The sequence below is a fragment of the Thalia democratica genome, unplaced genomic scaffold, assembly GCF_965202585.1.
Source record: "Thalia democratica unplaced genomic scaffold, ktThaDemo2.hap1.1 HAP1_SCAFFOLD_928, whole genome shotgun sequence".
Lineage (NCBI taxonomy): Eukaryota > Metazoa > Chordata > Thaliacea > Salpida > Salpidae > Thalia > Thalia democratica.
Window position 1 is genome coordinate 21,646 of NW_028139873.1, and position 19,671 is coordinate 41,316.

A 19,671-nucleotide genomic window follows, 5' to 3' on the forward strand; every position below is an offset into this window, starting at 1 on the left:
GAATTTTTTAGATGTTACTTTAAATTTATCTAATAATACTTACCGTCCGTACCGTAAACCGAATTCTTTATTAAACTTTATCAATATTAATTCTGACCACCCTTACCATGTAAAAAAATGCCTCCCGGTAATGACACAAAAACGTCTAAGTACCCTCTCTTCGAATGAAAAGATATTTAACGAAATAAAAGCACCGTACGAAAATGAATTAAAAAATCGAGGTTTTAAATGTAAATTAAAGTATGAAAAATTAGATGTAGATAAAAAACGCAAAAACCGCGTAACCGACATATAATGTGGTATAATCCTCCATATTGCTCTTCAGTTAATATAAACTTAGGTAAAGAATTTTTAAAGCTTGTCGATAAACACTTCCCCGATAGCCACTTTTATAACAAAATTTTAATAGAAAGACAGTTAAAATTTCTTATAGTTGCATGAGTAATGTTAAAACTTTAATACAATCGCACAACAAAACAGTAATTTCAAATTTTAAAAATAGACATGTCAAAGCTAATACAAATAATAACTCTAGTAATAAAGTTAGTAATAACGTAGATATGAACAATATTTCTAATTATACTAATCAAATTAATAATAACAGTAATAATAATAATAATAATTTTAATAACAGTAATAATAATGATAATCCTAATAGTAAAAGTTTTAATTATGGTAACAATAATGTAAAACATATTAAAACTTTAAACATTAAAGATATAAGCTATAATGATAACTTTAATATTAATGATAATGAAAATATCGATATCAATAGTACTAACAATAGTGTAGATTATAATAATCAACGTATAACTAGAAGTATTTCTAAAATGATAAAAGAAAACTTAGAACAAGTAAGCGACAATAGCGCTAAAAGTATAAGCAAAATACATAACAATAAAACTATAAATAAATATTCAAAACCAACTAACCCTAATAGTAATAAGTTAAGTAATATGCCTAAAACATGTAATTGCCGTAAATTAAACAAAGATAACTGCCCATTAAAAGGTAATTGTTTAATTAAAAATGTTATTTATAAAGTTAAAGTTGAAAGTAAGGGCCCAGATAAAATTTATATCGGAAGTACAGCAGGTAGTTTCAAGGATAGATATGCTAATCATAAACATACTTTTAAAAATATAAATAAAAAACAAAGCACGCGTTTATCGGATTATGTCTGGAGTTTTTTTCACAGGTACGGTAAAAGGCCAAACATGGAGTGGAGTATTGTTTCAAAGATAAAACATGCATCCAACGGAGTAAGTAGAATTTGCCCAACTTGCAATACAGAAAGAGCAGTAATTGCAGCAGAAGATAAAGACCTACTTCTGAATAAGCGGCAAGATTTATCGAATATCTGTCCCCATAACCGACGATTCTACTTTAAATAACTCTGTCTACTTATGTACTAATTTATTTCACAAAACTTACATATACTTGCAAGTTTAATACTTCATGTTTTCAAGCTGTATAAATTATTGAACAATTTGTTAAAATTATTATGACGTAACATTTCTGCACAACTCAATTTAATTTTCATTTTCAAAACCTGCCTATTCTTAGAGCTTTTTGAGGTTAGTGCCTACTTTTATTAAATTTGTTTTTTTTGTAGATAATTTTATAATTTTATGCTTTTATCCCAAACTTTGTTTTTAAACCATAAAGTCCATTTATAGTTACTACCTAGATAAACACTATACATAATTATACATGCTTTTTTCTGCTTTTTTTCTAATGTGTGTTAACATTTTATAGACTCCGTAGATCTGTTCTTAAATTTATTTGAGAGCAGTGAAACGCCGTTAGTTGAAATAAAGTTTTAGCACAAGAACATCTGTGATATATTATTATACTGTATAAATATATAAACTATTTTATTTTAAAAGAGCGTATAAATAAAACAGCTTTATATTATTTTTTACTTTTTGTATAAGCCACATAACAACTTTGAGATCGATATTTTAGTGTTATACATAAAAACAAAGTATTACACGGAATAGAATTTCCAAGTAAGTAACTACATCAGACATTCAAAATCATTTAAAAAGTCTGCACATTAGATCATTAATTAATATGGACACAGTGAAAATATAAGAAAATACTTACTTTTTAAAATGACAATATAATAGGTTATAACTAAATGTTAAGGGTTTTTGACATTTTTTTGATATTTTAAACTTATAATGCACAATTCAAATAAGATATGTTGTTTAATAAAATTTGAATAATTTTGAAATGAACATAAATTTTGATACTTCAGCTATAAAGTTAATTTTTAGTTTAATGTTGTGAATTTATATTTAGTATTGTTTATTAGACAACAAAAAAGTTGCTCAAATTGTTTAATTTGGTCTTAGGACCTGGTGCACGAAAAAAATTTCGGTTAACTAGTCGCACACAACTTGAATACCTTTTAACGTTTTGTCCAGAACAGAACTAATTTAAATTAAGGTAAGAAAATATAACATCTTTAGTAACAAAAATGTTGTTAAACATTTTGTTTGCTAAAAATGATACTTTGGTTATTATAGTATAGCACTTTTTTAATAAAATTTAAACACATTGTTTTAGTAAACATTTTTAGTTTTATTTCTATCAATTGTAATTAAATTTTTCAAAGGTAATATATGTAATGTTTTAAAACAAAACTAAAAAACTATATAGTCGTTATTGTTCTAAATCTTGAAAAGAATGAAGTAGTTGAATTATATGTTAAAATTAATGACAAATTTTAATTTTACAAAATTTAAGATCATAGTTTGAATTTTAACTTAAAAGTTGAGTATACATTTTATATGTCTTTATTGTGAGATAACATTGCTTATTTTATTATAAATCAACAGTCAAACTATTAGTTTTGGATAAACATTTAATTTCTACTATACTTTTTACTTTTTTTGTTTAAATATTTGTTTACATAACCGAAACGTTTTTCGTAAACTAGGTCATGGACTAAATACTTTTGAGCGCTTTATTTTTGTCGTTTAATAAACTATAACTTTTTGTTGACAGTTGTAAACTTTGATAGTTTACGAAAATAAATTAACTTATGTAAAACTTTAAATAATGTTTTTTTTTTCTATCTTCCGAAAATTCAAACAAGTTTATTATCATTAATTTCTATTTTTAGGCAGGTTTTGTTTACTTTTTTTTATGTTAAGTAATAGGAGTATTCATTATTATTATTGTAGATATGATTGCTGATAAAAATTTATGCCAAATTATTTTAGTCTATTTTTTATATTTCTTAAAAAGTTAATAAATATTCAATATGCCTTTTAGGTCTTTCGTCAATGTTCTTTTTTTAGTATTAAGTTATTATAATTCTTATATATCCATTTACAGTTGTAAAATTTACAGTATTTATAAAAAACTGTTGTCAACTATTACTTTAAAATGTCCAATATTTATTTTGCTTTAAGCGCATAGTTTTCTACTGTTGCAATCTGTATTATAGCTTTTTTTTTAATTTCTTAAAGCCAGCAGACTCAGTTTCTGTTTCTAGATTGATTTTAAGTTAGTATGTAATGTTTTACTCATGTAGACTTGTTGTAAGATTAATTTTTGCACTTTTCTCTGTTATATATTAACACTTTACTTTTACTATTAAATTCTCTTCATTTCCTACTTGTATTAATTTTATAGGAATATAAAATAAGCGGTATAAAATTTTGTTATTAATTTATGGTGATAAAAAAGCAACAAACTGAAAATGTTAGTTTTCAAAAAAGTTTTTATAAAAATATAGGGACTTTTTAATTTTTTAAAGTAATGTGTTTCCATTTTTAAATAAAAGTTATAAGTTTAAAAAGTTTTAAGAATGCTTTAATTTGTTTTAAATCAATAACTTCAGTTTTATAATAACATTTCTTTAACTAAAATCGTTATAGTTTAATGTAAATTTTCATCGGCTTTTGCTACTCAGTTTTTTTACTTACAATTCTAAAGGGAACCGTTTACTTCCCGTCTTAGTCAATACTACCCGATTAGTCCACATCTAATTTTATCTCATTTAATAATTGCCAATCCAAACTATTTGTCATTTGAAAAATACCTATTTAATATCATTCCATTAACTCTAATCCAAATCAAGTTAACTTTTCAGTTTCTATCGAATTCATTCCCACCGGAAAAATTAATAAAAATATTTTTTTTACTTCTCTTTTAAAAACTGTTTTATTATTATAATCTTGCGAATTAGATGTACAACCGTTTTTTATCAAAAAAAAAGTTATTTTGAGATATGGCTCCTTAAACATTCTTTTTAGGATTTGAATTGTCATGTAACTTTTTAGTCCTGATCCTTTTAGTCTTTTACTAGTTTAGAATAAAATAAAAGTCAAGCTAAAAAATTTAGCATTCTTAATAAACTTCAATAAAATTTCCATTAATGTTGAATGTCCGTAATAAGTTTTAAATTACCTAAAAATGCTTACTAAGTAAATTTTAGATCAAGACTTGTAAAATAACTCTTAAACGTGTTTTACACTTTTTTATACTCAAGTTTTCATTCATCAAAGCCATTTAAACTTTAAATAAAATATCATGTAATAGTTTTATTTACTTATACCAGTCATGACATAATAATATTTTTATGAAAAAACTTGTGTCAATTTAATACAAAACTTTAAAATGTTTTTTTAGCATCAATTTAAGTTTTAATACTTAGGTAGGAGTTGAACGGATACGAATCTATAATGTATTTGAACTGGTTCAGGAATTAATAAATAATATATATTAATTCTAAGTAAAGATTAACAAAAGTTACAAAGCTCAAGAAAGTGAAATGCAAACAGTATTTTTTCGTAAAAAGGCACATAAATCTTTAGATCTGAGTTATAAAAGCATCATACGAGGTGAAAATTGTAACTTTGAAAAACTTAGTAGTAAAATGATAGTTTTTTATTACTAAGTTTATTCAATTTTTCTGCTTCAGATATTTTATACTTAGTTATTATAAGATATAATAAATGTATATAATTTTTTTTCAAAAAGTAAGCAGTAAATTTTGTAATAATTTCTAATAATAAGTTTACAAGTGCACGCATAAACGAATTTTATACATTCATGCTGTAAGTAAGCTTTTTATTATTTAACTTAAATTAACAGTTTTTTATCATTTCTTTGTAATAAAAGCTGAAAAAGTAATAGCGAAATATTAACTTCTAAACAAACAAGTTATTAAAAAACTTTTAACATTCGAACTTTAGATATTTTTCAACTTCCAACTTTTTTAAGTACATTTAAAACTTTGTAGTATAAAACTATTTGCAAAAATTTCAGGTTCTAAAAATTTTTGTCGTAAAATAATTAAAATGTTTAAAAACAACTAACCTTTGAAAAATTCCTAGTTGACATTTTATTAAGAAATAACTAAATAAAAGTATTCTAATAAAATAATACAAACAATCATAGTTTACAAAAATTTAAAACTGTCTAGAGAAACAAGTATTTTTTAAAACAAGCAGTACAAAAGCTCATAAATTTTAAAAAATATCAATAAATACATCAAACTTAGACCAATTCAATACCAGAAACAAACAAAAACTCAATAAATTGCAAAAATAATCAAATATTGAGATTCAAATTTTATCCCTTTACCAACTTATTGTAACAAACAATGTTTTCAAAAGCAACTGATTATTTTCTTATTTTAGAAATGGCATTCGCTCTATACTCAGTGTTTTGATACAGAGCTCTGATTAAGTTTTTGACTTCAACAATAGTGAAATTTTCTGCGAGAGGCCCTTTGCCTTCAGACCATCTGTACAATTTTTTTAATAATATTTTCAAATTTGATAAACAAGCAATTTTATCTATAAACCCTTTACAAATAAAAAGTAATTAAAGTATTAAACTTCAAATTTTGATGTGAAAAGTAAAATGAACTTAAATTTAAAAACAAACTAGAAACATAAAACAACTAAATTAGATAAAACAAACAAAAAAACGCGGTAACCTATCAACAATGTCTAGCAAACTGGAGCACATTAAAACTTTGAGCTCTTCGACTCGACCCCATTTTGTCAGCAGTTTTCTCCACTGGAGGTCATCCTTTTCGTCGCCTGGCAACCTCAAAGCAAGCGGGAGTTTTTGTTGTAACAACGAGCAGGCCTGGAATCAAGTTGGTGATTTATATAATTTTTTATGTTCATTGTACGGTTGTCTTAACTGTCAGTTCAAATTTCAGCATTTCCAGGATTCTAATTTTTTTCGCAGCCTTGTTAAGAGCTTAAAATTTTAGTTTAATAGAAAATACTAAAAATATAACTGTCATAGGTTGTTCAAAACTTCATACCATCTGCAGCTGATCGCTCGCACTCGACACGAGATCTTCAACCGCGCAAATGGCGTCAACGAACTTTCCGATTGCCGCGTCAGCGAGAATCGACAAGCTCCTTCTCAGCGCCTCGTTCGGCAAAACTCCGAACCACACTTTTCTCAGGTGATGAATTTGCAGTAAAATCTGGGTTTGTTTACACACAGCTTTAAATCTTTTAAATTTTTTTGTTTATATCAAAGAAAACTTAGGATAAGTATATAGACTGGTGTAAAACTGATTAATAGTTTACTGAGTTTTACATACATTAAAATATAGTTTAAATATTTATGAATTTGTTCTTTCAAGAATTTATTTTACAAACTAAGTTTTGGTCAAAGACGTCGTCAGTGATTTAAATACTTAATTTTTTTGTAATTAAATTCTTTATTTAAACATTGAATTTATATATTTATGATAAACTTATCCAGTTTTAAAGTATAAATGTGAAATGCGCTGAGAGTTTAAAAACATGTATGAATTTTTAAAAGGAAGGGTTAATATTGAAGTTCAAAAATCAACAACGTCTAAAAATAAATTCAACACATAAACTAATTTTAGAAAACCTGCTTAATACATCTTTCAGCTGCGGGATACTTTTCTTGTTCCGGGTCTCTTACAACCGCTTCCAATGGTTCGACGCACTCGAACAAGCTGTTCCGCTGTTTTCGTAGTAGGGATAAAAACCATTCCAAACCTACGTGATGTCGTAAGTTTACTTGTGATCAGCGTACGGAAGTTTTAAATTTAAACTTTCAATTATTTTAATTTAAATTTTCAATGTTGTGACTTGAAATATAATACATAAGTAACCTTTCATGGTTGCCACAGATCAAGCTAAGAAAAGTTTCCTGACTTTTCCTGACTTTTAACTAAAACTTTCCTGACTTTAATAAATCTTAACTTTTAAGTTAGGCTTATTCTAAAATACATAATCAAACACTTGAAACTATATAAATCTTCCAATCTTATTTTTATACAGGTTAAAACAAAAGTTTTTTGATGATTTCAATCATCTAACTGCCATTACATCACTTGAACCATATGTGTATGATTGATGTATTTGCAATAAACAGCTCCATCAGCAAAATAATTGTATTTTCTAACTTAATACAGTTCTAGTTTGTATGCATACATATAATCTTTAACTCTTTTCTGGATGTAATAGTTTCTCATTTCATATGTTTTCAAGCACAGCTTTGTTAATACTTAATCTAGTTCTACCTCAGCCTGGTCATTGTGCAACACAAATAATGGTTGCAACAATTTTCCGAGAGAAGATTTGACAGGAAATTTTAATGTTTTAAATTAGAACTGGTCCAAACAATCTTCCTTTAGCTTGAAGCTCTTGAACTTTAGTGCATTTATTGGACAATTTACCAAAGTTCTAAATTGTTCAATGCTAGTATCACCTTCAGAGTTGGAGCACATTTTTTACTTTGTTAAGGAGTGCACAATGTTGGCAAAACGCTCAACAACAATTGTGACTCCTAATTTTTTATGCGGATTTAGGCATGACATATTTTTTACAAATGTACTTCCAATAGCCATTCTGCTTCGGATATTTTCAACCGCTTTTATAAGAAATAATCTAATTTTTTTGTTGAAATTTAAGACCTTTTGTTCCTCAACTAGGTCTTTTTTCCTCAAATTTGCAAGCAAATTGGTTGCAGCACAACCAAGATCAAGGGCAGGTTTTAGAGAAGCTTGATCATTTAATTCAACCTTGAATAACTGGTTAAGCTGAGGTTTGTAAATATTATGTTTTTCATAATGATCCACAGCAATTTAATTACCAACCACGAAATGTTCTTATGCATAAAGGTAACAACAGGATGGGTACTATGGTACAATGTCAAAAAGGCTGCATAAGAGATATCACATAACTAAAGAAATGCAAGAAAAAATTTTGTTTATATATAACAGTTTCACTATGGAAGTGTCTTTGCCACTGATCATCAACACTAACGAGCATGAAAAAATTGCTTGTTTAAGTAGGGTAGTTGTTCAATATGATAATAGAAAAATTTTGCAGTTTTACAAAGAATATTTTATTAATTTAACCAGATGAAGGCATCGGAAATTAAATAATTTTGTAAATTTCTAGGAAAATTTTGAAATTTTGGTCTGACTTTAAAGGAATTTTAATAAAATTTTTACTATTTGAAGGCTTTGGAAAATAAAAATTTTGTAAATTAATCTGACAAAACCTGACCCTTTTTTTTTATTTTGTCAAAATTCCTGACTATTCCTGACTTTTTTCAAAAACCCCCATTTTTCCTGATTTCCTGACTTTTCTTGACCGTGTGGAAACCCTGCCTTATGCAAAAAGTTTACATAAAATATTTTAAAGCACGCTATAAAATTTTAACAAAACTGTGTTGAAAACTGTTTCAATTTTTTTGAAAGTTTCGTAATTATTAATGCATTAAAACAACAAACTTAATTCTCTGATCTGTGTTATCTGGTCGACGTAGGTAATTTTCAAACCATCGCTGGATTCTGACGTCATAGTGTTACCGAACTTTAAAAGTTGATGACACAAGTACCAGCAGTTGTTATGCATAATAGCTGCTGCTTGAGGCAGGTCGCCCAGGTCTTTTCTGGAAAAAGAAGGTTTTTGAAACGTCTCAAACATGGTTACATTTTGTGTTTGAAAGTAATGGTCATTCAAACTATTATAAAACTTTCTAATTCTAGAACTATTTTTTTAACATTAAGTTGATCTACATTGACATATTTTGTGTTTTAATTTTAATACAATTTTTACGAAACTCTACATTTGTAGTAAAACTTAACATTGCAAAGAAAGAAATAGTAACTAAAATAAAAAATTGACTAGCATAATATTTAGAAAAATAACCAAGTCTTATTACTTTTCCTATAAGCTTAAACTAATTAGTTTTAAACTAAATAATTAATAAAAATATTTCAACTGTAAGTTAGTTTTGCGTGTTCATTTTATATTTAAACAAAAATATTATCACGACTAAATGTATGTTTATAATAGCTTCTAAGAAATTAAAACGAAGAAACCTCTATTTAGTTCAGTTTCGTAAAAATAATTTGTTAATACTTATAGTCTGTAAAGAACTCAGTACATAATAAAAAAAATGATAAAACTATAATTTTAAAGTAATTTTTTAAAACTAGTTCTCAACTTTAATTTAAACACTCACTTTATTTTCGGTCTAAAAAATAAAATGAAAAAGCAAGTGTAGTAAAAACTTTCAAAGTAAACTATTATATAGAAAAAAACTTATTATTTATGAAATAAATCATAATAATTTTTTTTGAATGTTGCCACTGAATATATTGATTTTTAGAAATTAAAAAACTTATATTCACAACTGTAAAAGCTGAATATGCACAACAAAAAGTAAGAATATCAAAAACATTTAATAACTCTAAACAAAAAATATAACAACTAATTATTTTTTTAAGTTTTGTAATTAAAAATTTCCAAGAAACATTTTTTTAATTGCCTAAATTAAAAATAACTTGATTGAACTTTACTTAAAATAAAAAAACAACTAACTCGAGTAATGGTGCAGTTGCAATATATACTTCGACAATATTTTGAGTTGTGTGAAACAAACGAAGAGAACTGTAAAAGTTAGAATATATGTAGTAAACAAAATTATAATATAACTATAACTAGCCTTACTTAATCACCAGTTTAATTTCATTGTGCTTACAATTATTGGTAGCCATGATATATAAAAAATGTAAAAAAACTATTTTAAAAATTTCTAATTTGTTGAAAAAATAATAATTTTTAATAATGTTTGTTATAGACTTTCAAAAGATACAAGATCGTTGGAATATAATAAATTTTTATATTACTTTTGTTAAGTAAATACAAAGTAAATTAGTGCTCCACAAAAATCATAGTATATATTTAATAAGCTGAATGAAGACCTGGGCTACTTTTAAAAGTTAGTAAAAGCACTGTTTTAACTCAAAACAAATAGTTTCGTTTCAAATTTTTTAATCTAACTTGAAGTCTTGCGTACAATAAGAATCAATAAAAGTACCTTTATTTGAATTTTTTTTGAACTATTTGTGTTCGTATTTTTATCAAACTGCTATTTTATTTATAACATTAGACTTAACTTTTTAATTGCTCTTTAATAAACAAAAATCTTGCTGTAGAAGGCAGATAGTCACATAAATAGAAAGAAGTTTGTATTTTGTATATAAATTTACACATAAAAAGTTTATATATAAAAAAAAACTTTATAATATACAACTCTTTCACTGGTTATAACAGTAAGTCTGATCTTCATTCAGTTTATTAACTATTTAGTGGCACCTAAAGTTACTGTGGAGTCTTTCTATTTCGTAATTATTAAATAAAAAGAAGTAAAAATAAAATTCTCTCGAAATTAAGCTTTATTTTGAAGTTATAGGGAAACTATCAGATTATACAATTTAAATTATTTTTTCAAGTAGACATCAGACTCACCAATCAGGCTCAGATAATCTTGCTTCTTCTAAAGTTTCTCTGATCAAATCGACAAGTTCTTTCATATTGGCACTTATCTTAAACCTAAAAAAATAAAAAAAATTCAACTTTAAAAACAAGATAGACTTCTAAACTAACCTTTTTACTTATATAAACGTAAAGAAAATTCAGTCCATTAATATTTTAAAGTTTTGATATTATTATAATACTTCATATAAGTAGTACTTGTGACAGTGGTTCTTGAATAGAATTTAACTAGTTCTGATCTATGAAGAAAATCCTTGACTAGAATTACTAATCTTGAACCACATAAAAATTAAATTTATTGACATTTGTTATAATGATCATTAGGACAAAATAGGAGGACAAATGGTGTATACAATATAAATCTTAAGAAGTTGACAAATATTTTTCAAATATCAGAAATCAAAACGGTTAGAATTACTGTAACAATTCAAAATACAGTACTAAAATAAATAAAAAATTACAAACTAATCTTATAAAACTTTCAATTAAAATTTGAAAAAAATGGTTTCAATAAAGTTGTTCTATTCAAAATAATGTTCAAACGCAATAGCTTAAAAACAGTACTTGATTCTATAGAGTAGACTTTTAAGAAACTATTAAGTATCTTTTTCTGAAGTCTTGTAATTGATGGTGTTAAGTAATTTACTACTCTCCAGATGTGGACTAATTGATAAAAATTACGTCATAAAATTTTCAAAATTTAAATGACAAACTTGGGCAAGTCAACTGGTGATTCCTGATTGGATGCGGAATTTATCACGTGATCGTTAGAAGAAGTCAGCTGGGCGAGTTGTTTGCTGAGCTGCTGATCGATCGCTGAACACGAAGAATCTTCGTTCTGAAACATATTTGTAAAAAATATCCATGTAAACACTTAACATTGTGTAATTAAAATAGTTTAGTGTTTAGTTGTGTTTTAATAAATATCTCAAAGAAAAAATACTAATTACTTTTTATAACAACAAATTATCTAATAGGTAAAATTTTTAATAAATGTATTCAATACTCATTTGTTTTCATTTTTTATTACACATCAGCAATAAAAATAGAGACATTCATTAGGAAAAAATTAAAGTTTTTTTATTTTAACGTTTTTGTTTATAAGTTCTATTTAAAAATACTTTTTTCAGAAGGTATAACAAGTATTAAAACGTGTATGTATGCGCTTAACTGAGTCTCATTTTTAGTAAAAGCTAAAAAATATATAACTATTCAACATATAAATTCAAGTGTTTGATAAAAAAAGATCCTAGTGAAACAAGTTCACTGGAATATAATAAAAACTAATTTTACAGTAAACTTCCTTTATTGTACCAACATATGTTTCTGTGTGTTTCCATTCATAACCCAGTTGAAGTGTGTTAATCCGTAAACACACAGAAACATATGTTGGTACAATAAGGAAGATAACTGTATAATTTGTTTTTTTTAATTTATATAAATTTATAAACAATTAAAAGTATAAATTACTAAACACTAAAAAAGTAGCTAACTGTCAAATGCAGGGGTCCCAAACTGATTTTTAGACAAAAACAAACTTTTTTAAAACATTGAAAAAAATACTTTGTGGTGAATACTTATAATTGCACTTTTGATTTAATATTTACTCTCTACTATTGCTCTAACATTGCTTAATTATCACACTATGGTTTAAATTATATTACTATTTTTATATCACTTACTACAGTTTTTTTTTATTAAACGCGGTCCGCGAATAACTTTTTTCTATACAGTGCGACCCTCAGGTAAATTTAAAAAAAATTGTCTGCAACTTATTAAAATCTACCGATCCCTGACCTATCAAAATAACAAAAGTGAGAAAAGTAAAGTTTAATAATAAAAAAGCTATTCAAGTTTACAAAACAGTACTATTTTGGTTTCAATGTAAACTTGTTACCACCCTTAAAAAAGACTTCTTTTCTGGCAAATGCTTAAACAAGATGCTTTGCCAGATGAACCATCCATTAAGCAATTTAAGCATGCTTATTATTGACAAGCGAATGCTGTTTAAATTATACTTCTAGAAGGGCAACTGAGTAAACAGTGTAGTAAAAATTACCGTGAGCTAATATATTTTATGTTAAAACTTATCTTTAAAAACATTTGACTTAAGTCTTACGTATCTACGCTAAAAAAACATTCCTAAAAGATCACAAATATTGGGAGCCCGTGAACATTGTCACTGACGAGTTTTACAGAAAGTGCATCTCCTCTAGGGCTCTATTTTGTTTATGTTAGTAAGTGATAAGGTAGCCTCTCCGTCGAATGGTGAAAAATGCCTCGTGCGAAGTTGTTAAACGAGCGTAGGCCAAGTTAAACCACCAAATATAGAAAATTAAGTGCAACTTTTATAACTTTAATTCACCTTTTTTATGTTAAATAATAATTATATAGCTTAACATATAGTCTGTAAATTATACAAGTTAATGAGCAAGACTTTTACTTTACATCTACTAAATTTTTGTAAAGTATTTTTTTTTATTTGTAAAAGGAACCTAATAACTACTTAACTGTTTATCTAAGCTTTAAAACTGTAAAAATTAAGTTTATTTAATAAAAAAATTAAATATATTTTTCAATAATTATATTACCGGCATTAATTACTAAAAAAATATGAAATTAAAGTTAAAAGTACATAATATATAACAAGTAATGATTTCAAATCATTTTTAAAGAATACTAAATATTGTTTTAACTAATAATACACAACCAAAGCTAGATTAACTAACATAAAAACATTATTTAACTTAAGTATCAAGCAAAATACAATTAAGAAACTTTACGAAAAATTTATATTAATATAAAGTATTTGTGCGGTAAAAATATTTAAATTTAATTTTCTAACAAAATACTTACTTCTATCGCGTTGAGCATATCTTTATCAATGATGTTTCTAGACTTTTTCATTATTATTGTACTTCTTCTAATGGCAAAATGTGAGTGTATATTTGTTACAAAGTTCATGAGACTTTCTAAAATATAAGCATGCTTTATTAATAACAATGAAATAAATGTTTTGGTCATAGTAATAAATAAAAGATAAACACTCCTTGAATAGTAACTATTACTTAGTAAAAATGACGGGGAAAACGATTTATTGCAAAAAAAATACTTTTACTTTCACATGCTGTAAACATACCAAAATCAGCATTTACTAGTAGTTCTGAGGAATAAATTGCAATAAAAAATAACTTAAATTCTATATCAATATATACTTAATTGTTAGCAAGAGCAAAAAAGCAATTCTGAACACTGACATTAATAAAAACTTATTTTGAGTATCACTAAGCAGATATTAAATAAATTAAAAACTTTAATGATATTTACTTAAACATATTACATAACTAACAAAACTATAACTATACCTCGTCAGCTTTAAAAAACATATAAATATCTCTAAAAGATTTAATTTTAGAAAATTAATTTAAATTATTTAATTATAAATAAAATATTTGAAAAAATAGATATTTAAGTCAAACAGCTTTAAATTGAACTAACAAAGTTAGATTTCAATGTCAAATAAAATAATGAATCATCTTTATTATCATTAACAAAAAGAAATAAATTTACTAACGATTTTCATTATTGAAGAATCTAAGATCAACAAGTTCTTTTTCAAATGACTTGATCAACTCAACAACCTGTTTAAAAAGTTAAAAAAATTATAACATTTGTATTTTCAACTTAATTGTGAATAAAACTAAACTTATCAATTTACTTTTCATCGTGGTAGTTTTTAAAACTTATCATATAATAAAAGGTGAATACATAGACAATAGATACCCCGCGTTTTTTGATGAATATAAAATTTATATAGATGCATACTAATTGCATTATATGAAAAAGTTTTTTTTTCTACTTTAACCTTATTCTTTACAAAATTTTGCAAATCTAATAGTAAAGGTACTACTTTCATACATGTTATTAGCAACTGAAATAGCTTTGATATCATTTTAAACGGCGTGGCTGTTTTAACTGCTTTACAAAGTTACGCAATTTTCTTAGTAAATTCTAATATCTAAAACTTTTTGATCACTTCAAATCATGTATTTTCACTTGCTTAGTATGTCAAAATACTTGTACTTCTAATTTATATGTTAAACTAAAAAAAATAGACCTAATACTACTTAAATCTAAAATAGTGAAATTGTATACTGTTTCTGTAGCTTCGCATTAAAAGTCTCTTTATTAATTATTCAGGGTTGCCACTTGTTATTTCTAAAATTTTTCCATGTTTTCTAAATTTTTTCCAGGTTTTTAAAAGTACACATTTTTGGGTCTATTTTTAGTTTAAAGTTAAGTTTAAGGTAAGAAACTGTGTTAAATAGTATAAAAACATTTAAAAGATACTGTAAAACTACTTCAAATATGTTTTTTAATAAAATAAAATTTTGATGATGACAGAGACTTTTTATTTATATAATAGATTTTTTGAGTCAAATCGAAATTTTACTACTGAACATGTGAAAATTGCTAAAATTCCAGGTTTTTCCAGTTTTTTTTTTTGCTTAAATTGTCAAGTTCCAGTTTTTTTTCAGGTTTCCAGGTAAAGTGGCAACCCTGATTATTAAAACAAACTCATCAATCGATTTAAAGTTATAACTAACCAATCAAAAACGTTACGATAAGTTAAGTCTTCAAAGCAAAACAAAAAAAGGGTTCATCAATTAATAATAAAATCTTATTCTAATAGAACTCAAATCTAAATTTAACTTATAAACAAAATACCCACTTGATCGTACTGCAAAAGTTGATCTCTGTTGTCAGGCACGCTGTCTTCCAACAACTTGTCTATGACCAACTTGCATATTGTGTGGTCGATTGTGCGAGCAAAGTTGGCCATTAGAGGTCGCTCGTCAGCAGTAACATGCAACAAATTTTTATTCAAAAATTTTAAAATTGCCACAACTTTGTCTAACGCTTCCTTCATGACTGAAATCTAAGAAAATTTAAAAAAAAGTTATAATATGAATCGCAATAAGTGATAAATGCAAATTGATCTTTTATAACTAGTAATAAGAACTTTGCGAAGTCTTTTATAATAAAGTGCTGAAAATAAAATTAAGATTTGTATAGTTTCACATTATTATATTTACAAGTTTCAGTAGTAAGGAAATTGCTACTGAAATAATATTTAAAACATAATCATTGTAATTTTACATATCTTTCAACGAACTTTATTTTCCCAATTTTCTTCTTCACTTCCCTTAATTGCTTGCACCAGTGTGTCCTTGGATCTTTTATTCAGGAACTCCAATGAGCTTCCTTCAGGACATTGTGAGGTAATAACTTCAAAATTGCAAGGATCCGTAATTACAGGAGAAATAAATCGTTCAAAACATTGTTCAGCTGTCAAAAAAATATCAAGTACTAACTAAATATAACAGATATTTAAAAATACTTCATGTATTATTATTTATTTGAGTTACGGAGAAGATACTCAGGTAAATACATATTTATGTTTACAAATAACACTAGTTTGAAAAAAAAAAAAAAAAATTACGCTATGTTAAAAATCTATTAGTTAATACAAAAAACAATATTTTTTACCAAATTGTTAAATGACATGAAACTAACTTTATAATTTTAAACAGAAAAGCAATTGTATACTATAAATGATTTATAAGTTAAAATTCTTTGTAATTGCACAAATATATACTTTTCACTCTAAAAAACCACTTTTGAGTTGAAACTTCTTAAAGTAATACTACTTCGACAAGGAATATTTTAAACGAAACGTTTCAAGTCTTCCCTTTTGCTTAAGTTTAACTGTTTAAAACAATATGGAGAAAATTAGCATAAAAATATAACCAAAACAAAACAAAAAACCAAACATGTATATAAACACATACAAATCTAACCCAGCAAGCTCAGTTTATTAGCGAGGACACCGGACACATGCATGCATTTGACCAAGGTAACCAGTTTTTCCTCGCTCGATTTTTCGTTTTCAGCTTCCATTCTCACGATTGTCAGCTTGTCATTTTCGTACTCTGTTGTTGCAGGGTTGTAAGCTGCACAGTTAAGAAAAAAAAAAACAGAAAAAAAAGAATGATTTTATTTTGAGGAAATTGTTAGAATAAAGGTCTATTTGAATAAGATTTTACTATTAACTGATGATCTTTTTTTTTTCTAGTGAAACTTGTTTTGAAAATAAAATCTTAAAATATCGGAAGTTATATTATTCTCCTTATCAATAATTTTAGATCTTTCATCGGTACTGTTAAAGACAAAAGTTTTAGATATATACTACTTCAAATAAATATTCTATATCTTAAATTAAGGTTAAGTTTTGTAACTATTTTTAAGCAGAAATGTTTTTAATATCAATATATTTTTTAACACACCAGTGGACCAGCTGATCAAACCCTGCCACTTTTTGATTATTTCGTACAACAATGTTTCTTTTCTTATGATTAGCTCGCCTTTTATGGCGCAATAAACCTTTGACTCAAGAAATCCTTGGTCGGAAAATGAGTCAAGTACCTTCATAATCTGCAGTTGATAAACATTTGTAAGACAAGTAAACATAAAAGGTAAGCTTTAAAGTTACGATAAAATTGTTTCATAATTTTAATCTAAAATATATAAATCATAATTTTTTTGTGCATTTTACAGTGAACTACATACTTTAAACAATGTTTTTTGATGAAATTGATTTAGAAAATATTAAGATTATTTAAAAAAAATATAGTACTGTTTAGGCTTAATATTTATTAAGTCTTCATGTAGTTTATAAAAAACTAAATTTTTTCTAAATGGATTAAATATAAGATTAGTGTGAGACTATACGCTAGACAGCACTGAATAGAAACGCAAAACTTTTAATTTTTCAAGTATGAACATTTTACTTGGTCACACAAATTTGAAAAATAAATATAAATGTTGTGTATAATAATTGTTTCTTACTAAAGCCAAGGAGATTAGATCACTTCTTTTTAAATTAAGTTTTAGTTTCTATATTAATACAGGGTTGTCAGCAAAAAAAAACAGCTTGAGTAATATCAAACTAGCTCAAGTCAGCCAGAACTTTTATAAGAAAAATAAATAAAAAGTAGTATGTGTCAAAAACATAAAAGATTTACTTTTTAACTAGCGTGATAAAACAAAAGAATCATATACTTTCCAAGAAATTAAATAAACTCTAAGGAGCAGAGTTGATTTAATAGTCATATAAACAAGCCATAAACTTAAGAAAAACAAACTAGCCTGAATTAAAAAAACTTCAAATAAGCTTTATACGGCTACATTTTCTAACAACATGAAAAAACTTTAAGGATGTCTGCGATGGCAAGTTTTCCAAAATCTTAACCTGAGTGGGAGAAAAACTTATTGATAATAAAGCTAACAATTGAGTTTCATTGATTTATAAAAATAAAAGCAATTTTTGAAACATTAACAATTGGAGGGCCAATAGGTTCCTTATGGAAGTTGGTAACTAAAAAGGAGAAAAATACTATTTCGTTAAAAATGTATCTTATCCTACGGCTTTTGAGCAGTCGTTTTTTAACTTACTTGGTTTAATTTTTATAAAAACATGAACTATTTACTGGAAAGAATTTTTTAAATTCTAATTAAATATTTCAAGAAAAAATTGTAAAATTTTTTTTTAATTTCATAAAAACTAACCCTGTTCATACAACTTTTCCAAAAATTTTGCAAGGAGCGTAGTTTGGAAATTTAAGGTTATTTGCTTTAAAAACGTAAGGGTAGATAGATTTTTAGTATATTTTTTTAAGAAAAAATTGACCATGAAAAACCTTTCTTTCATACATTTGTATAAGAAAATCTACAGTGAGTTAGCAAGCGGTAATTGATTTTTTTATGACTTGAAAATTGACCTTAGAGTTATACATTGTTTAATAGCATTGGGTTTCCTCTTTTCAAAAAAAAATATTTATTTTCTACCTTAAGTATCAAAAGATATGTAACTTTAAATGCAGCAAGTTTTCATTAGCTTTTGGTACAAAACTTACACCAAATATTTCTTGGTTTTCAAATTTAGTTGCCAAAGTTTTTTTTCATTAAAATATGATAGAATTAGTTAAAATATATTTCAGGTATTTTTCTGCAAGCCAATTTTTGGTGAAAGTTATGGAGAATTTAAAGTAGTTGTTGATCTGAAAAATTTAAAAACTGGTTTGATTTAAACTTACATAATTTCTGAAATACTTAAGGTAGAAAATAAACTATTTTTCTAAAAAAATAATTCTATAAAAAAAAGTATATATCTAATTACATATAGGTGTTTATTCATTACACTACTGAAGCAAACAACTTTATTGCTGATAACCCTGAGAAAACATCAAATTTGTAACAAAACCAACATCGTTGATTCGTTGGCATGCGTCCATAAATTCCGATTTTTCTAGAGACACTTCGTTGCTTTCCAAATAGAAATGAATTTTGTACAGCTTGTGAAGCGACTTGACAAGCTCCACAACTTTTGCGTGCTTAGTGGTGAGCATGTTCAGTTCATCGCTCGACTCGTCCAGTTTCTGCTTGTCCTGTGATTTCAACTTTGCAAAACAAGTGTTTTGTGTTATTTTTGTTTAAATTTACAATATAACAATAAATTATAACGAAAATTAAATGTAGTATATCATTAAAAGCATTTTATTATATCGTTAAATGTTTGGTTTTTTGCACACTATACAAGCATTAAAATGATAAAATAACATTAAAATGCAAGATAGTTATGCAGTTTTAAATCTTATATTTTAAAAACACTGAGATTGCTTAAACAGTCTTAAAACTAAATGGTTTTAAAACAACCGCAACACCTTCGTGATTACAACATATGCTTTACAAAAATCATTAAATAGAAGGATTATAATAAAGAGAAGTAAGATAC

General features: G+C 25.8%; 1 protein-coding gene across 1 annotated transcript; it reads right to left on the bottom strand.

Annotated features, from left to right (window-relative positions):
- Positions 1–5,449: 5,449 nt before the first annotated feature.
- Positions 5,450–19,289, bottom strand: LOC145847463 (centromere/kinetochore protein zw10 homolog). Its single transcript, XM_082953604.1, has 15 exons — positions 19,145–19,289; positions 17,165–17,312; positions 16,679–16,810; positions 15,994–16,166; positions 15,550–15,756; positions 14,392–14,458; positions 13,674–13,789; positions 11,531–11,655; positions 10,791–10,874; positions 9,861–9,929; positions 8,765–8,925; positions 6,889–7,019; positions 6,302–6,469; positions 5,963–6,117; positions 5,450–5,767 (listed from the first exon to the last, which is right to left on the bottom strand). Exons 1-15 carry the CDS (start codon positions 19,283–19,285, stop codon positions 5,644–5,646), a joined length of 2,001 nt encoding a protein of 666 aa, XP_082809730.1. The 5' UTR covers positions 19,286–19,289; the 3' UTR covers positions 5,450–5,643.
- Between the last annotated feature and the right edge of the window lie 382 nt (positions 19,290–19,671).